The 20395-nt window shown below is 42.8% G+C and overlaps 2 protein-coding genes across 4 annotated transcripts; both read left to right on the top strand.

Annotated features, from left to right (window-relative positions):
• Window positions 1-583: 583 nt before the first annotated feature.
• On the top strand, window positions 584-14313 carry LOC124046123 (probable E3 ubiquitin-protein ligase DTX3). 3 transcript variants are annotated; one of them, XM_046366152.1, is made up of 6 exons: window positions 584-966; window positions 1149-1190; window positions 3604-4270; window positions 6498-6711; window positions 9613-9830; window positions 11752-14313. In XM_046366152.1, exons 2-6 carry the CDS (start codon window positions 1178-1180, stop codon window positions 11825-11827), a joined length of 1188 nt encoding a protein of 395 aa, XP_046222108.1. In that variant the 5' UTR covers window positions 584-966; window positions 1149-1177; the 3' UTR covers window positions 11828-14313. The 3 variants fall into 3 exon arrangements, with proteins under 3 accessions (XP_046222108.1, XP_046222111.1, XP_046222112.1); XM_046366155.1 differs by lacking the exon at window positions 1149-1190; XM_046366156.1 differs by lacking the exons at window positions 584-966; window positions 1149-1190 and adding an exon at window positions 1326-1545.
• Window positions 14314-14563: 250 nt separating this feature from the next.
• LOC124045167 (probable E3 ubiquitin-protein ligase DTX3) lies at window positions 14564-16506 on the top strand. Its single transcript, XM_046364412.1, has 3 exons — window positions 14564-15077; window positions 15606-15823; window positions 16070-16506. Exons 1-3 carry the CDS (start codon window positions 14739-14741, stop codon window positions 16146-16148), a joined length of 636 nt encoding a protein of 211 aa, XP_046220368.1. The 5' UTR covers window positions 14564-14738; the 3' UTR covers window positions 16149-16506.
• The last annotated feature ends 3889 nt before the right edge of the window (window positions 16507-20395 follow it).

Here is a 20395-nt window from a genome sequence, read left to right as displayed (position 1 = left end):
TTGGTGATTTGGGGAATGCAGGCCTAAGGAAAGTGGGTAACAGGGCTGGGATATGCAAGTAACAGATATGAGATGTATTGGCGAAGGAACTGGGTCTATGAGTAACAAATAGGGCATTATGGCTAAGACATGGGTGTATTGGTACTTGATTGTATCAATATTAGGCTATTGGCATATGGGTGTTAGGGTTAGGACATGGGGGGTTGAGTAATGGATTTGAGGTGTGTGGGTAATGGGGTTTAGGTATGTGGGTATGTGGGCTGAGGTATATAGATATTGTGGCTGAGGAATAGAGGTAAATGTCTGTTAATTGTATTATAGATATAAGCAATATGGATTACATGTTAGGGTTCCTAATGGCATTACATTTGCATAGTGGCATGTTAGGGAAAATGTTGGGAACAAGGTTAAATAGGTCGTTTCACTAAGGTAATGCATGCGCTGTACATATTTGTTTTTAGAGTTCTGTCTGTAGATTGCCATGGATTGCTAATGAAGATGCTTGAGTCTCCCCAATTCCTTGCCAACAATTTTTAACCAATCACGGAGTGTTCTATGACGAACTTCCTGCTTTCAGTTGTCTCTCGTCATTAAACTGTTGGACATGGCTTGAAAGTACAAACTATTTCCATACGTATATTCTTGAGTACGCGGTTGTCATAATAATGAAACAGCTAACGTGGTTATGTGAAAGTTCAGAATGTGTATGATGTAATTACGGGTTGATTTTGTATTAGGCTGTGTCTCAAGGACGTGGAAAGAGGAAGACAACCTCGAGGATGGAGAAGGGGACTCGATTAATTGTTAGCTTACGTTACGGATAAATTCAAATGGATACTAAGTATATATTGACTACAAAATACTTGTTATCAACATATCCACTGCAGCACACGATTTTCAGGCCATGTCCATATATGTTTTAGCTAGTTCCGTAATCTAAACCCCATCCGACAGCTACCGCAAAAGGTGAGACGGTTCACCCCACACCGCATTCTAATTTAGTAAATTGATTATGGACGTTCCACTTTGGAATTTGAACAGATTCATCGGGTTCCAAGTTGCGCAACTCGAATGTCAGCGAATATTTGTCTAGTAATCTGACGTGTCACGTTTTGTACTACTTCAGTTTTTCTCTTCATGTTCAACAGGGGGATATTTTTTCGATTGAAGGGAATATATGGGATCACAAGGTAACTGTCTAATAAATATTTATAATTGTTTCATATGACTGTCAGAGGTCAAATGTTGCACACAATCAAACATGTTGATAGATCGGGTTGAGCTAGCCTCAGTTTCCTTTGTTTACTCAGTCTGCATTTCAGAACAGCTGATACGTCCATTTCAGCACTGCTGCGATAGTACCAGCCAGCGTGTTGTAGCTTTGACTTGTCCTGCGACCACTGACACCAAACATACAACCTCAAGCGGAATGGTAGCACTCGCAAAAACATTTGTAGTGGTTTAAAACTAGCGACAGTCGAACGTTCTGTCTGGATTGCGTCGCGGTGCATACGCCTTGCTTTCATTGCCTCACGCAACATACCGGTAGGCCGAGTAGCAACGATGTACCAGCAGAAATAAGTGATTTAATCGGTTTTTGGTTCAAAGAACATCCACAAGTCAACATTTTAACCTGGCTGCATGCTTTTTGTTATTGTTGTAACAGTCCATTCCAGCACCGAATGGAAACCGTGTATATGTAGTCTAGTCGTGGTGTTCTCATCTCATTAATTTGTCATTATTGTCTTGGTAGGCTAGTAAACAGTGCATTGTTACACTGTTATGGTTGAGATTAAGGAAGGAGTCAATTACATTGTGTTCATTTAAAGTTTTATGAACTGAAATTAGTCATTTCAGAATATGGGATTAGCCAAACTCCCTAATTATGTTCATTTAAATCTGACGTTGCCTATTAAGGATGTTGCCTGATGTTGCCTATTTCACGTGACATGTTTTTGTTTCACAAGTGGCTTGCCTTAAACACAAGACACTATTGATTATGAGGTGGCTGTATGTCCCCCCCCCCCTCCTCTTGGTGTTTCTTGTGCAGTTTAATTTTAGCTCAGCTTTTCAAAAATGTATACAGATCAGAGTATATTGGGATTGCCTGAAATAAGAGAATGACATATATTAGAAACGTTGTTGGTCCTGTATGGCTCAGTTAGTAGAGCATGGCACGTGCAACGGATTACGGGTTCAATTCCCTGTTTACAGTACAGTCTCATCCCGGTGTAATAAGTTTAACGTTACACCTTTTCCTTTAATGGCTTGAATATGTGTCTAACAGCCATTTCATGGCTTTTTTTGAAATAGTGAAACATTAGTTATACTATAAAACTACTAAATATATTCACCAAATAATTTATTAAAACACACTGTTTTGCAAAGGTCTACAGTAGCTTAAACAGCACTCTGTGTGTCAGCACCATGGTGTAGCCTGAGGACAGTTAGTTTAAGTCCTCCTCTGGGTACATTGACTTCAATACAAAATCTAGGAAGCTCATGGTTCTCACCCCCTTCCATCAGCAATAATGAAAACTCAGGTTGGAGGACGTCCTCTTTTGAACAAATTAATTTCTTTAAAAATGAACGACAGGGAGAGAGCTATATTTTGTTGTATTTATTTTTCACTTTCTCTTAGCTAGCGAATGCAGCTAGATAGCATCCCTCTCTGTTTGAGTAGGCTAAACTATGTTAGCTAGCTGGGTATGGCTATACAACATTGGAACTCTTCCAAGTCAAGGTAAGCTTTTGGTTTTATTAATGTATTGCCACTGGGGCCTGCCTGTCAGTGTAACTGCTAAACTGCTTGCTGACTGTACTGCATGATTGTAGCAGGTTTACTAACACGTTAGTTCTAGTAGCTATGTTGATTATGATATTAGCTAATATGTTGACAACTATGTAGGCTGTGTGTAGCGGTTATGTTATGAAGGTTTGGCTTGGAAAGTTTTTTTTGCCTGGACACAGGCAGTTGATGTGTTGTGCAATGAAGTCCACAAGCGAAGGGAAAAGGTGAGAGGAGGAGAGAGCTTTGATGCGAGAGAGAATTATATGAGCAAAATTATCATGTTTGTATGTGGATGCTATGAAAGTGAACTGTTTTCATGATCAGGGGTGTGTTCATTCTGCCAATTCTGTTGAAATCCGTTTCTTAAACGGAAGCAAATGAAACTTGGATAAACATACCTGAATTTGTCCAATAGAAACTCTCGTTTGCAACTGTTGGACTAATGATTACGGCCTAGATCAGCTAGATGCAGGCAAGAGTCTGCAAGGCGGTATTGAATGTGTCGGTCTGTTACCTTGATTACTCATAATGTTCTCTCAACCTGTGCACCTACGTTGTAAACATTTATTCATAGGCTAGGTTGTAGCAGCCTCATGATGGGCATAGGGGAAATTTGAGTATCATGTAGTAGCTTAAACCTATCAATGTTTTATTGAGCAGGATGAATGGAATATGAATAACAGTCATCCAATATGCTATAATCGCAATAAGGCCATGCTCATAATAAATAAATAAAATCTTCCTCCCTCATCTTAAACGTCACCGACCACTACTGGTGTCTAATGGTTTCTCTCCTGTGTTTCCCTATGCAGTTTCATCTGTTGAAATGAGTGTGCGCGCGGGGCAGGGTAGCGACGAGGTTCTGGTGTCCCAAGCAGTGTGGGACTACTTGGCCGCCGCCGGCCGGCCCTGGCTCATAGACTTCCAGGACAAGCAGGGCCTCAGCGCAGGCATTATCCGCAGAGGGGAGCGGGGAGGCTGCTGCGCAGTGCGGCTACGCCCCGTAGAGGGCTCCCGTTCTGGGGGAGGACCAGGGATGATGGAGGGGGGACCCATCTCCAATGAGACGCGGAAGTCCTTCATAGACTTATGCCGCTGTGCCCGGAAAGAGATGAGCAAACAGGAGGGGGGTCCTAAGTGGAAGAGGTCCGTGCTGCCCTGTGTTGGGATGAGGGTCCTGGAGGGGGATGGAGAGGCGAGCCTGCTAACACCTCAGCCTCCCCAGCCCAGACGCTCTCAGAGGCAGCAACAGAGGTGTAGGAAGCCTGCGGAGGATGAGGCCTGTGTTGTCCTCTCCAACTCCATGAATTCCATGAACTGCATGTCCCACAATGCCTCAGGACAGAGGAAGCAGGACAACATGGAAGTCAACTGCAGTATGATGGCATCTTCTCATAGCCACTCCCAGAGTGAAGCGGACGACCACACCTCATGTTCCATCTGCATGGGAGACATGGTGGAGAGGACCACGCTGGAGAGGTATAGCTACATATTTAGTTTTAATGTCATGTGCACAGGTACAGTGAAATGCCTTTCTTGCAAGCTCTAACCACAACAATGCAGTAATCAATAACAATGTAATTCTAAAAATAACAAGGTAGGGCTCCCGAGTGGCACAGTGGTCTAAGACACTGCATCGCAGTGCAGGCACTGCAGTACCTGGTTTGAATCCAGGCTGCATCACATCCGGCCGTGATTGGGAGTCCCATAGGGTGGCCCACAATTGGCCCAGCGTCGTCCGGGTTTGGCCGGGGTAGGCCGTCATTGTAAATAAGAATTTGTTCATACTTCTTAGGGATATTCCCTTTTTTTTTCTTTTTTTTTCACCTAAAATGTCATGCCCAAATCTAACTGCCTGTAGCTCAGGCCCTGAAGCAAGGATATGCATATTCTTGGTACAATTTGAAAGGAAACACGTTGAAGTTTGTGGAAATGTGAATTGAATGTAGGAGAATATAACACAATAGATCTGGTAGAAGAAAATGCAAAGAAAAAAACAACCTTTTCTTTTTCTTCTACCACCATCTTTGAAATGCAACAGAAAGGTTCCAAATCTAGCCATCACTCTGGTTGTAATTCCGATGGTGTCCACAAGATGGCAACAGTGTATGTGCATAGTTTCAGACGGATAACTTGTATTATGAGAACTACATGACATTTAGTGTGAAGTCACCCAGGTGCATTTGGGCAAATCGTGAAGGAGACATTAACATTCACATTACATTTTTCTGCAAGAATATCGTAAAATCTTTATACTTGGACTTTGATTTAGTTTTTCTAGTATTAGCAGCCATATAGTAAGTTCAACATTTGTAAAACACCTAGTTTTCATAACTCTCCATGTTCTTATAATTGCTGTCCAAGTTATCTAACAAAACAACACTTTATGTTCTCTCTGGGACCCTTTTAGATGATAAATCAGAGCAAGTATTTACACGTTTCACCTTCAGAGGTTAATTTATCAAACCTATTGCGGTGAAAAAAGTGTTATTGTTAGGAGCTCTCAAACAATAGCACGGCATTTTTTGCAGTAATAGCTACTGTAAATTGGGCAGTGCAGTTATATTAACAAGAATTTAAGCTCTCAGCCAATGTTAGACACTTCTATGTACCGACATTTGTTGTTTCTCTCAAATCTGCGATTGTGAGACAAGGCGCTGCATGATTTACAACTGTCCCGTTGACGGGACTCCTATCCCTAAGACTGACTTGTCTAGTTAAATAAAGGTAAAAAATAATAATAATAATTTTGAAATGTATAAAATAACTAAGCATCGGAGAATATAGGGTCAGTTCCAGTACCATATATATACAATGTGCAGGCATACTGCATCTATAGAGATAGATATGTATAGGGGTAAGGTAACTAGGCATCAGGATATATGATAAACAGAGAAGCTGCAGCACATATGACTGTGTGTAGAGTTAGTATAGATGTATGTGCATATTATGTGTGTAAGCAAATTGATTGTTTGTATGTGGTTTGGAGTATCAGTATGCCTTGTGTGTCGGGCCCTGTGAGTGTACATGAGACCGTGCAGCGGAAACGTGCTCTCTGGCGTGGTGAATCATGCTTCACTTCTGGCAGTCCGACGTACGAATCTGGGTTTGGCGGATGCCAGGAAAACGCTACCTGCAAAAATGCATAGTTCCAACAGTAAAGTTTGGCATAGGAGGAATAATGGTCTGAAGCTGTTTTTCATGGTTCGGGCTAGGTCCCTTAGTTCCAGTGAAGGGAAATCGTAACGCTACAGCATACCATGACATTCTAGACATTTCTATGCTTCCAACTTTGTGGTAACAGTTTGGGGAAGGCCATTTCCACTTTCAGTGTGACGATGCCCCCGTGCACAAAGCAAGGTCCATACAGAAATGGTTTGTGGATCAGTGTGGAAGAACTTGACTGGCCTGCACAGAGCCCTGACCTCAACCCCATCAAACACCTTTGGGATGACTGCGAGTCAGGCCTAATCACCCGATCTCACTAATGCTCTTGTGGCAGAATGGAAGCGAGTCCATGTAGCAATGTTTGAACATGTAGTGAAAATCCTTCCCAGAAGAGTGGAGGCTGTTAGCAGCAAAGTGGGGACCAACATAATATTAATGCCCATGTTTGACGAGCAGGTATCCACATACTCTAGGCCATGCAGTGTATGTAATGTTTTCAAATTGAAAGTAAAACCATTCTCTCTCACTTCCTCCCAAGGTGTGGCCACACATTCTGCCGGTCATGTCTGGACCAGGCCTTCAAGGTGAAGAGAGCATGTCCGGTGTGTCGTCTGGTGTACGGCCAGCTCATAGGGAATCAGCCGGCTTCCGGGACTATGATGGTGGAGAGGGACCCAGATCTGGAGTTGTCGGGACACGAGGGCTACGGGTGTATCTGCATCATCTATAGCTTCACACCTGGTCTACAGGCGGTGAGTATATATGACAAAAGAAACGCGTTGAAGTCGGAAGTTTACATACACTTAGGTTGGAGTCATTAAAACTTGTTTTTCTACCACGCCACAAATTTCTATTTAACAAATTATAGTTTTGGGAAGTCTGTTAGGACATCTACTTTGTGCATGACACAAGTAATTTTTCCAAAAATTGTTTATAGACAGATTATTCCACTTATAATTCACTGTATCACAATTCCAGTGGGTCAGAAGTTTTACATACACTTTGTACATACAAGTTGACCGTGCCTTTAAACAACTTGGAATATTCCAGAACATGATGTCATGGCTTTCGAAGCTTTTGATAAGCTAATTGACATAATTTGAGTCAATTGTTCGTGGGGAGTGTCCAGAATATTTTGGTTTCTCATTCATTACGAAGGTTAAGACCATTGTGCCTGAATCCACATTGGATCGAATATCCTTAGAGAATTGATGTTGATTATCTGTTGTCTGATTGACTTACAGCAGGGTCTCGTTAGATTTAACAGAAAAGGTAATGAGTTAATTTTTTCCCACTTGTTTTTGTGCCTAGGATTGGACACAGTCTCCTGTGCGCAATTGTGTAGGATAGACTATTGCAAACACCCAACGCTATTCCTATTAATTATTCTGGATACAATGACGACAAATTACATAGCGTAGTGGGTTTATTGACAATTTGATCTGGTAATGAAATAACCTGACAAATCAATTTTGTTTTCCATGTTAGAGCTGCAGTTTTAAACTACAAGGAGCTTGAAGTAGCCTACTCGAATTTGGAGCTCAGAAATGAAGTACTGGAATAGGCCTAGCTTGAAAATCAGACATTTCAACCATTTGGTGGTGAAAAGATGTAATTATTGTAGCCAGTTATCTGTATGAACCGTGCTTAAAGGATGTATAGTCTTACGTCTATGTTGTATAGCTAGAGTTATGAGCCATTTTGCATACATTTACTTTTATTCCCCTAAGTGCGTGTGTAACTGCATGAAAATAATTTATTTCAAACCATTTTGAAATTGATTCCAATGTCACGCAATGGCCCCATTTTATTTATACAAAGACCCATAAACAGAATGAGGTGACCAGTGTTCAATTACTCTATATACAGCGCATTCGCAAAATATTCAGACCCCTTAAAAAAAAATATAGATTTATATAAGTATTCAGGCCCTTTGCTATGAGACTCGAAATTGAGCATTCTATTTCCATTGATCATCCTTGATGTTTCTACAACAGTCCACCTGTGGTAAATTCAATTGATTGGATATGATTTGGAAAGGCACACACCTGTCTATGTGAAGTCCCATAGTTGACAGTGCATGTCAGAGCAAAAACCAAGCCATGAGTTCAAAGGAATTGTCCGTAGAGCTCCGGGACAGGAATGTAGAGGCACAGATCTGGGAAAAGGTACCAAAACAAATCTGCAGCATTGAAGGTCCCCAAGAACATAGTGGCCTCCATCATTCTAAATTGGAAGAAGTTTGGAACCACCAAGACTCTTCCTAGAGCTGCCCGCCCGGCCAAACTGAGCAATCAGGGGAGAAGGGCCTCGGTCAGGGAGGTGACCAAGAACCCAATGGTCACTGACAGAGCTCCAGAGTTCCTCTGTGGAGATGGGAGAACCTTCCAGAAGGACAACCATCTCTGCAGCACTCAACTAATCAGGCCTTTATGGTAGTGGCCAGACAGTAGCCACTCCTCTGTGAAAGGCACATGAGAGCCTGCTTGGAGTTTTCCAAAAGGCACCTAAAGACTCTCAGACCTTGACAAACAAGATTATCTGGTCTGATGAAACCAAGATTGAACTATTTGGCCTGAATGCCAAGCTTCACGTCTGGAGGAAACCTGGCACCATCCCTAAGGTAAAGCATGTTGGTGGCAGCAGCGGTGCACAGAGAGCTGTGCTCCATTCATCTTTCCCTCAATCCTGACTAGTCTCCCAAACCCTGCCGCTGAAAATCACAGCATGATGCTGCCACCAACCAGCTTTACCGTAGGGATGGTGCCAGGTTTCCTCCAGAAATCCTTGATGAAAACCTGCTCCAGAGCTCTCAGGACCTCCTACTGGGGTGAAGGTTCACCTTCCAACAGGACAATGACCCTAAGCACACAGCTAAGGCAACGCAGGAGTGGCTTCGAGACAAGTCTCTTGAGTGTCCTTGAGTGGCCCAACCAGAGCCCGGACTTGAACCCGATGGAACATCTCTGAAGAGACCTGAAAATAGCTGTGCAGCGACACTCCCCATCCAACCTGACAGAGCTTGAGAGGATCTGAAAAGAGGAATGGAAGAAACAGGTGTGCCAAGCTTGTAGCGTCATACCCAAGAAGACTTGAGGCTGTAATGGTGCTTTTACAAAGTACTGAGTAAAGGGTTTGAATACTTTTGTAAATTTGCTATTTCAGTTTTTTAAATTTGTTTTAAAAATACATTTGCAAACGTTTCTAAACCTGTTTTTGCTTTGTCATTATGGGGCATTGTGTTTAGGTTGAGGTAAAAAAAAAAAAACTTCCATTTTAGGTTACGGCTGTAACTTAAAATGTGGAAAAAGTGAATGGGTCTGAATATTTTTCCGAATGCACTGTACATGGGGCATTAGTCTCAATATGCAGGGCTTAGTTTCTGGCAGTTAACTGGCTAGTGATAATTGTTAAACAGTCTGATGGCCTGGTCTCTTGGTCCCGGCTCTGATGCACCGTCTCTGTCTGCTAGGTGGTAGCAGAGTAAACCGATCTTGGCTCGGGTGGCTACGGTCCTTAATGTTCTTTTTGGCCTTCCTTTGGCACAGAGTTGTCAAAGACCCCAGCCACCCCAGTCATAGACTGTTCTCTCTACTACCACATTGTTCCTGTTCTTTTCAAACTTTCCTCTGAATTATGCCTGGGTCATGCAGCCGGAGCACCCTAACCCTGGTGTAAGCTACCCGGGTACGGACCGTGTGGCTTACCTCCCAGACAGCCCAGAGGGGAACCGGGTCCTGGGCCTGCTCCGCCGGGCCTTTGAGCAGCGCCTCATCTTCACTATAGGGACCTCCATGACTACGGGAATGAATAACGTCATTACCTGGAATGACATCCACCACAAAACCGCCATATGGGGCGGACCACGCTGGTATGGAAACGTCTTTACTGAAGGCTAATGGAGATTTTAGTGTGTTTCTAAGATGTGAGATGTGACAGTAGCTTTTAAAAAATGTATTTTTTTATTTTGACAAATTTCAAACATTATCTAGTGATAAATGTATGTATACAGTGGGGCAAAAAGTATTTAGTCAGCCACCAATTGTGCAAGTTCTCCCACTTAAAAAGATGAGGCCTGTAATTTTCATCATAGGTACACTTCAACTATGACAGACAAAATGAGGGGGAAAAAATCCAGAAAATCACATCGTAGGATTTTTTAAAATGAATTTGTTTGCAAATTATGGTGGAAATGAAGTATTTGGTCAATAACAAACGTTTATGTCAATACTTTGTTATATACCCCTTTGTTGGCAATGACAGAGGTCAAATGTTTTATGTAATTCTTCACAAGGTTTTCACACACGGTTGCTGGTATTTTGGCCCATTCCTCCATGCAGATCTCCTCTAGAGCAGTGATGTTTTGGGGCTGTTGCTGGGCAACATGGACTTTCAACTCCTTCCAAAGATTTTCCATGGGGTTGAGATCTGGAGACTGGCTAAGCCACTCAGGACCTTGAAATGCTTCTTACGAAGCCACTCCTTTGTTGCCCGGGCAGTGTGTTTTGGGATCATTGTCATTCTGAAAGACCCAGCCACGTTTCATCTTCAATGCCCTTGCTGATGGAAGGAGGTTTTCACTCAAAATCTCACAATACATGGCCCCATTCATTCTTTCCTTTGCAGAAAAACAGCCCCAAAGCATGATGTTTCCACCCCCATGCTTCACAGTAGGTATGGTGTTCTTTGGATGCAACTCAGCATTCTTTGTCCTCCAAACACGACGAGTTGGAGTTTTTACCAAAAAGTTTCATCTGACCATATGACATTCTCCCAATCTTCTTCTGGATCATCCAAATGCTCTCTAGCAAACTTCAGACGGGCCTGGACATGTACTGGCTTAAGCAGGGGGACACGTCTGGCACTGCAGGATTTGAGTCCCTGGCGGTGTAGTGTGTTACTGATGGTAGGCTTTGTTACTTTGGTCCCAGCTCTCTGCAGGTCATTCACAAGGTCCCCCCGTGTGGTTCTGGGATTTTTGCTCACCGTTCTTGTGATCATTTTGACCCCACGGGGTGAGATCTTACGTGGCGCCCCGGATCGAGGGAGATTATCAGTGGTCTTGTATGTCTTCCATTTCCTAATAATTGCTCCCACAGTTTATTTTTTTCACACCAAGCTGCTTACCTATTGCAGATTCAGTCTTCCCAGCCTGGTGCAGGTCTACAATTTTGTTTCTGGTGTCCTTTGACAGCTCTTTGGTCTTGGCCATAGTGGAGTTTGGAGTGTGACTGTTTGAGGTTGTGGACAGGTGTCTTTTATACTGATAACAAGTTCAAACAGGTGCCATTAAGACAGGTAACGAGTGGAGGACAGAGGAGCCTCTTAAAAAATAAGTTACAGGTTTGTGAGAGCCAGAAATATTGTTTGTAGGTGACCAAATACTTATTTTCCACCATCATTTGCAATAAATTCATTAAAAATCCTACAATGTGATTTTCTGGATCTTTTTCATCATTTTGTCTGTCATAGTTGAAGTGTACCTATGATGAAAATTACAGGTCTCATCTTTTTAAGTGGGAGAACTTGCACAATTGGTGGCTGACTAAATACTGTTTTGCCCCACTGTATCTCTAACTCTTTCTTTCACTCGATCACTCACAAGTTACATAGAATCACATGGCTTTAGTCTTATGAGATGTGACCGAACAAGAAGGCTATCCATGTTTTGAGCATGTGGTGAGAGGTTCAATTATGATTTGTGTTTGCTCATAGAAGGCACTCTAGCTGTTCCTGTGATGACAACTCTCAATGACATGCTAATGGTGTTTTTATTTAATCTCCCCTGGCAGCTTTGGCTACCCAGACCCCACTTACCTGGTGAGAGTGACTGAGGAACTCAGAGAGAAAGGCATCACTGCGGACTGACCGTCCAGATTTCAGAATGTTCCATTCTAGGAACACTAGGAATTCTAGGAACCTCTAGCTGTCCTGCTGCTGGTATTTGCTAGGCTGCAGGCTCCTGGACCTAGACCCAGCAGGGCTGTGGATGAATTTGACAGGGGACAGGGCTTTTAGCTCCACAGCAGAAACAGGACTACAAGACTCTCGTATCACTCCATGACCTCTTTTATGTGGAAAATCCTAACTTCCACTTAAATTGAATTTTCATTTAATCATGCATTGATGTCAATGGGAGACCATTCAACTTAAGTGGAAGTGAAAATTTGTCTTAAGTGGAATTTAGGTTTCACCCTTGTGTTCCTGTGTTAGGCTCAATCCAGCAGCACTTTGTGTGGAAGAAAGCATAAAAGTGAGAGCAATGTGATTTTCTGTGTGACACAATCCTCTACCTTTCACCTGGTGTTGACAATAGCAGGACATTTTTTTGCTGAACTCATCCGAGCAGTTATAATATAGGGATTTAATACGTTGATAAGTAATAAGTACTTAAATATTATTTTGAAATCTAAGTAAAAGAGAAGTCTATTTTGCCTGATATCTTTATTTCCATGCTGGGGGACACGTTCTTTATTTACCAGTTGCAAGCGCACATTATTGGTGGTCTTTCCAGTACGTTCGTAGAATAATTCTTTAATGATTTTATTATTAATTATTTCCCGTGATAACCTGTTACTTACAGTTTGTATAAAGACCATATCTGAGATAGGTGGCAGGCAGAATAGCACTGTCTGCTTCAATAGAAAGCTTCGAACTAAATCATTTAATTTCTCTAAAAGACTTTGCAATCTAAAGCACTCGCAGGCACTTTGACCAAGGGAGTCGGTCAGTCGTTCAGTGGAGGCCTGGTTGATCTCTGCATATCATTAGAATGATCATGGTTCTCTGCTACCTTTTCAGGGAAGACTAGTCTATGGAATAGTGCTCTGAGCAAATCGGGGAGGTGTTAGTTGTTAACAGCCCTGAAGCTAATAGCCTGGTAAGCTAGAAGTTGATGTCAATTTGCTTTGAGCCCTTCATTTCCCTTTTGATCTTCCTCTCCTTTGATTTCTTCACATAGGACGGTTTTCTATTCGTGCTGGTCTAGGATCGGTGTGGCCTTTTTTAAATCATAGTGAATAAATGAGGGACCCTGATCCTAGATCAGCACTCGTACTCTTGACTCTTTTTATGAATACGGAACCAGGTTTTGAACTGCTTTGAGTTCAGTTCAGTTTGATGTCCAGTCAGTCATTGGTCCTCGTTTACTAATGACCAGATTTACACGATGATGTCAAATGAGAAGGGCAAGATGTCGAACCACTTAAACCAAATCAAAGACAAAAGGGCTCTGAAATAATTAACTATGTGTCTGAAATGGCACTCTATTCCCAATATAGTGCACGAGTGCTGATAGGGGCCCATAGGGCTCTGGTCAAAAGTGGTGCACTATTAAGGACCCATAGGACTGGTTAAAAGTAGTGTACTGTGTCGGGAATAGGGTGCCATTTTGGACGCCAGCCCTGTCTGACCAGATGTTTGATTGTCTCATAAATAAAGAGGTATCTATCTGCTGTAATTTAAAGTTTGTTTTAAGAGATAATCTATGATTAACAATAAGTACCTGTAATATGAAAATGTAAAGGAGAATACTGCAGTCCCTTATAGGTGTATTGTCAGTGATTTATTTAATTACCTTGTTTTGATACATTTCTCATTGTTAGCGTGCCTTCTATTCAAGTTTTGAAGAAAATGTAGCATGTTGATACTAATGAATGATAAGCAATTCTTTAGTAGACTGTCAAATTGTTATTTGGAGGGTCAGCCGCAGCAGGAATTATGTTTGTGCTTTGTCTGCCTTTCTACAGTTTGAGAATATAGAAACGGATGTGTATTTGACGTAACCTTTGTTATAAACAGTCGACGTAGTCCAAAAATGTAGTCTCACTCATATGATCGAGCTGTGTGTGATTTTATAAATAAACCTCCTTTTGATGAGAAGAATATGCATATAGTCCAGTCGGTGTTAACCTCTTATTTGTCTGCATTCGGATGATGTGAAAGAATTTACTTGGCCCATACATTAAATATCCCTTGCTACGACCCAAATGGCACCCTATTTATGATCGCAAAAGTAGTGCACTACATAGGGTGACATTTGTGACTTGGCCTTTTCCCCCATCTCTTTTTTATTTTTATTGTTTAGGGACCAACTTGAATATCTTTGAGAGACCGGAATAGTAGTTCAAATCAAGCTACCACGCAAATATTTCTATGCAGTAAACTATGTAAGTGAACTGGGGGTTGGGGTACAGGCAGGGAAATGAATACTGAAAAGGATTGTGTTGCCAATTGATTGTGAAAAGTTAAAGATTTTGCTTTTCTAATTGTGTTCATTTGTGTTTGTCTGTTGATGTTAAACAATTATGTGGTTTACATTTTAATACTTGAATAAAAAAAGGTTATGTTCTGTTTATGGTGGTGGTGTTAATTATTGATTTCATATTATGTAAATAGCCTCAGTACAAATCTGACATTTATGATCACATGTTTTTCACTCCATATTGCAATATTATAGCAAGACTATTTTATTTATGGTTGTAACACAACTCAACCCTCAGGAAGATATCATATTCCTTGGTTCACGCATGGCTGTGCAAACTATTGAAGTGGAACGTTACTGTAGCCTTTACACTTACATTGTACCTTCTGCCGAACATTAGCAACGGGTGACGTATGGTAATGACTAGATGTGGGAGGCTTTAGTCCTCTTTCTGTCGACAGTCTTCTTCCTGAAAATCATAGTTCAGCTCAGACGAGTTGGTCAGATGACTTTGCGTTTTCCTGTTTCTGCCTCAAATTAGCTATGTACAAAATGTCCTCAAACGCTTAATCTATAATGACATCTGGATTCTCCAACATAGGCGACAGATGTACTTCTGCAACAGAGCAGCGACTCGGCGCCGACGAGGAGGACCATTGCATAATATGCATGGATAGTTTTCAGGAAAAGATAACTTTAAAATGTTCTCACTCATTCTGTTCAAGTTGTATTGACTCGTTTTTAAAAATTAAACCCGCATGTCCGGTATGTAATAGTTTTTACGGGACCTACGAAGGAACGCAGCCCCGGAACGGGACCATGACAGTGAGACGCAACTGGCAGTGTTTACCTGGTTATGAGGAGGGGAATGGACATATCACGATTGATTATCACTTTCCAGCCGGAGTACAAGGGGTGAGATTTATTGTAGCCTATGTTTACTTTATATGTGACGCAGATGGGCTTTATATTGTATAGCAGAATTGAAAGTGTCAATAGACATTGTGCCACAATTGACTTGAAGATGGAAGGGCCATGCGTATAGTCGGAGATTAGTTAGAGATTCATCTTAATGTTGTTCTTGAACGCCCTTATATGAAAGTCGATGTATTGCTTTGGTACTGCCCCTCCATGGCATTACAGTCTTGCTGGTGATGTCATGCCAGACAGATTAGCTGCTGACTTCTTTATCATCTAAGGTGGAGTGTGATCCTCCATGAGTCCCTAATTATAAGTAGTAGGATTCATCTTACCACCACCAGTCAGTTATTTGAAATAACATGATTAGGCCTACAGCCAGAGGAGAAGACCCATCTCCGGTTTTGAGTCTGGTTCCTCTTGAGGTCTCTTCCTTCTTGGGAGTTTTTCCTTGCTACTGTGGAAAATGGTTTTATAGACACAGTTGATTGATTGATATTCCTTTTTCTCGCCACATCACTCCAGCCTGAGCATCCGAACCCGGGTGGGAAGTACTGCAGCACATCCAGGACGGCCTTTCTGCCAGCCTGTGAGGAAGGAGAGAAGGTACTGAGGCTGCTCCAGACAGCCTTTCACAGGAGGCTCATCTTCACGATCGGGACATCAGCCACTACCGGCCTCAACAACTCCATCACATGGAACGACATACACCACAAGACCAACATTAGTGGAGGACCACAGTTGTAAGTAGGACTATCTATCCTAGTCTGAGGAAATACTCACACATGGTTTGAATGGTCCTGAATGCTCCTGAAGTTCCATTGTGACATTTCTATCCCTAAGTCTAATGAAGACCCATATCACCGTGATTGACGGTGTTGCAACAGTGTTATTGACATTCGAGAGCGTTCAAACATTGCCATGTTTTTGAAATGGCAGATCAATGTGACACTGAAGCTGTTACTCCCTCTCTCTTTTCTCCTTGTTAGTTTTGGGTATCCAGACCCGGGCTACCTCTCTCGGGTCCAGGAGGAGCTTCGTCTGAAGGGAGTGACAGAGGAGAGCTGACTTCAATGGAGCTTCATGAAACCAGAACTACTCTTAGTTCAAATTCTATACATATTGTCACGCTCAGGAATCAAACACAAGTCGAGAAGAGCAGTAACGGTGTTGGGGAAGCGACACTGAAAATATAGCTTACTGAGCTACCAATTCACACTAGAAGCTTAGCTGCCCTTAAGGAAAAATATAGTTTCCTTAAAGTTACTTTGAAAAAGTAGTACACTACATCAAAACTACTTTGTGAAAAATTATCAAATTTAAATCTGAAATGTCATAGACTACAAGTTGCAAGAACAGATCACTTTACTGGTCAAATGTTAACAGAATGTGTAATTTGGCCTATTAAACACAACAACTTCAAATTTAGAAAGGAAGGTATTGCCTACTTCGCCCATATTTTCTTTTCTTATAGCAAACCAAAACAGTGTGGGTTTCCAGTAGTTAGCTACACCACCACATGGCAAGAAAAGTCATTAACTACTGAAAACACTACCTACCTACACTACCTACCTTTGAATTCAGTTCAACTACCACCAAACTACTGTAAAATGTAGTTAAATTACTAGGTTTACATGTTGTTCACTACTCCCCAACACTGAGCAGTTATGATTGTAGCCAACCGTTCCCAAAAAGGTTGGTTACAGACGTACAAAAATATCATACCACCAAGACATGTTATCCTCTCACCGTCACAATAACAGGGGAGTTATTTTTATTTTTTATTTTTTTTGGGTGGGGGGGGGGGTGATATTTGTGCAACTAGAAGTGTTATGAAAAATATTTGATTCTTATTTACAATAAAAGTGACTTCAAAATTACAGTTCATTGTTTACTATTGTGCACAAAATAATCTGAAACAACCAAAACAAAGAGCAAGTGCATCCAACAAATTTGTGGTCACAAGCTTGATGAGGTCATTGCGTGCTATGAATATGGGACCAAGTGCTGTGTAATTTCTAAATGGGTCACCCGATATGGATGAAAGTACCCTCAAATTAAAGCAGTCAGTCTTTGCTTCATTTCAAATCCAAACTTTTGGAGTACAGAGCCAAAAGAAGAAAATATTTTTCACTGTCCCAATAAGTTTTTGTGCTCCCGAGTGGCACAGCGGTCTAAGTCACTGTATCTCCGTGCTAGAGGCGTCACGACAGACCCTGGTTCAATTCCAGGTTGTATCACAACCGGCCGTGATTGGGAGTTCCATAGGGCGGCGCACAATTGGCCCAGCGTCATTATGGTTTGGCCGGGGTAGGCCATCATTGTAAATATTAATTTGTTCTTAACTGACTTGCCTAGTTAAATGAAGGTTTAATAAAATTAAAATAAATACATAATTATGGAGGGCACTGTGTATGGTAGGATAGCTTTAAGATGGTTCCTCGAAGATGTGGGTTTTGACTCGATGCCTGAAAGTTGTGTTCTCAGTACTATGTTGCAGTTTATTTGTTTAAAAATGTGTATTTTTCTCCACTGATTATGTGTCACGTTCTGTCAATCATTTTCCCTGATTGAAAATCATACTTAGGTAGCCTGGTTTCACTTTTGAGTTGTGGGTGTTTATTTTCTGTTCTGTGTTTTGTTGCACCGTTCAGGACTGTTCGTTTTATTCGTGTATTGTTTTTGTTTCAGTATTAATTCTTTATTAAATTACAATGAATACTTACCACCTTGCACCTTGGTCCTCTCTTTCTCCCGACGACAACCGTTACAGAAACACCCACCAAAAAGGGACCAAGCAGCTTGGTTTCGGGGAGCAGCGATCTCAGGACTCCTGGACATGGGACAGCCCATTGCGGGTTATTCCACCTCGCCAGTGCGATTTCACGGTCTATCTGGTGCCACCTCCACGCACCAGCCCTCCGGTGGCAGCCCCCCGCACCAGGCTGTCTCTCCGTTTCCTTCCTACAGGTGTTCCGGACCTGTCCAGCGCTACCAGAGTCTCCCGTCTGTCCTGAGCTGCCAGAGTCTCCCGTCTGTCCTGAGCTACCAGAGCCGCCAGTCTGTCCTGAGCCGTCAGTCAGCCAGGAGCTGCCAGAGCCGTCAGTCAGCCAGGAGCTGTCAGAGCCGTCAGTCAGCCAGGAGCTGTCAGAGCCGTCTGTCAGCCAGGAGCTGCCAGAGCCGTCAGTCAGCCAGGAGCTGCCAGAGCCGTCAGTCAGCCAGGAGCTGCCAGAGCCGTCAGTCAGCCAGGAGCTGCCTGAGCCGTCAGTCAGCCAGGAGATGCCAGAACCGTCAGTCAGCCAGGAGCTGCCAGAGCCGTCAGTCAGCCAGGAGCTGCCAGAGCCGTCAGTCAGCCAGGAGCTGCCAGAGCCGTCAGTCAGCCAGGAACTGCCAGAGCCGTCAGTCAGCCAGGAGCTGTCAGAGCCGTCAGTCAGCCAGGAGCTGCCAGAGCCGTCAGTCAGCCAGGAGCTGCCAGAATCGCCCTTCACTCCCGCCTGCCCGGCGTTGCCGGAGTCTCCCTTCTGTCCGGTGCTGCCGGAATCTCCCGTCCATTCGGGACCCATTGCTAGGGTCCCCAGTCCGAGGTCGGCGGCGAGGGTTGCCGCTCGAAGTGGCCACGGAGGCGGTTGAGGAGGGGGACAAAGACTATGGTGGAAATGGGGTCCACGTCCCGCGCCAGAGCCGCCACCACGGACAGACACCCACCCAGACCCTCCCATATAGGTTCAGGGGGGGGTACTGTCACATTCTGACCTTAGTTCCTTTGTTATGTCTTTGTTTTAGAATGGTCAGGGTGTGAGTTGGGTGGGTTGTCTATGTTCTTTTTTCTATAATTTGGGATTTTCTGTGTTCGGCCTGGTATGGTTCTCAATCAGAGGCAGCTGCCAATCGTTGTCTCTGATTGAGAATCATACTTAGGTAGCCTGGTTTCACTTTTGAGTTGTGGGTGTTTATTTTCTGTTCTGTGTTTTGTTGCACCGTTCAGGACTGTTCGTTTTATTCGTGTATTGTTCTTGTTTCAGTATTCATTCTTTATTAAATTACAATGAATACTTACCACCTTGCACCTTGGTCCTCTCTTTCTCCCGACGACAACCGTTACATTATGTGGCAGAAAAAAAGCTTTTGATCCATGTATCAGAGAGCTAAGAGAACATTTATATTATTAAAAAATATGTATGGAGTGGGGAGAACAAGTATTTGATACACTGACAATTTTGCAGGTTTTCCTACCTACAAAGCATGTAGAGGTCTGTAATTTTTATCATAGGTACACTTCAACTGTGAGAGACAGAATCTAAAACAAAAATCCAGAAAATCACATTGTATGATTTTTAAGTAATTAATTTGCATTTTATTGCATGACATAAGTATTTGATACATCAGAAACACAGAACTTAATATTTGGTACAGAAACCTTTGTTTGCAATTACAGAGATCATACGTTTCCCGTAGTTCTTGACCAGGTTTGTACACACTGCAGCAGGCCCACTCCTCCATTCAGACCTTCTCCAGATCCATCAGGTTTCGGGGCTGTCGCTGGGTTCAGGTCTGGAGACTGGCTCGGCCACTCCAGGACCTTGAGATGCTTCTTACGGAGCCACTCCTTAGTTGCCCTGGCTGTGTGTTTCGGGTCGTTGTCATGACCCATCTTCAATGCTCTTACTGAGTGAAGGAGGTTGTTGGCCAAGATCTCGCGATACATGGCCCCATCCATCCTCCCCTCAATACGGTGCAGTCGTCCTATCCCCTTTGCAGAAAAGCATCCCCAATGAATGATGTTTCCACCTCCATGCTTCACGGTTGGGATGGTGTTCTTGGGGTTGTACTCATCCTTCTTCTTCCTCCAAACACGGCGAGTGGAGTTTAGACCAAAAAGCTCTATTTTTGTCTCATCAGACCACATGACCTTCTCCCATTCCTCCTCTGGATCATCCAGATGGTAATTGGCAAACTTCAGATGGGCCTGGACATGCGCTGGCTTGAGCAGGGGGACCTTGCGTGCGCTGCAGGATTTTAATCCATGACGGCGTAGTGTGTTACTAATGGTTTTCTTTGAGACTGTGGTCCCAGCTCGCTTCAGGTCATTGACCAGGTCCTGCCATGTAGTTCTGGGCTGATCCCTCACCTTCCTCATGATCATTGATGCCCCACGAGGTATATATATATATATATATATATATATATATATATATATATATATATATATATATATATATACAAACACTGACTGTACAAAACATCAAGAACACCTTATTGAGTTGCAACCCCCACACATACTATACACAATCCATGTCTCAATTGTCTCAAGGCTT

The sequence above is a fragment of the Oncorhynchus gorbuscha genome, linkage group LG10 (assembly GCF_021184085.1).
Source record: "Oncorhynchus gorbuscha isolate QuinsamMale2020 ecotype Even-year linkage group LG10, OgorEven_v1.0, whole genome shotgun sequence".
NCBI lineage: Eukaryota > Metazoa > Chordata > Actinopteri > Salmoniformes > Salmonidae > Oncorhynchus > Oncorhynchus gorbuscha.
Note: the sequence above shows the minus strand (reverse complement) of the source record. Positions and strands in the feature narration are given on the sequence as shown.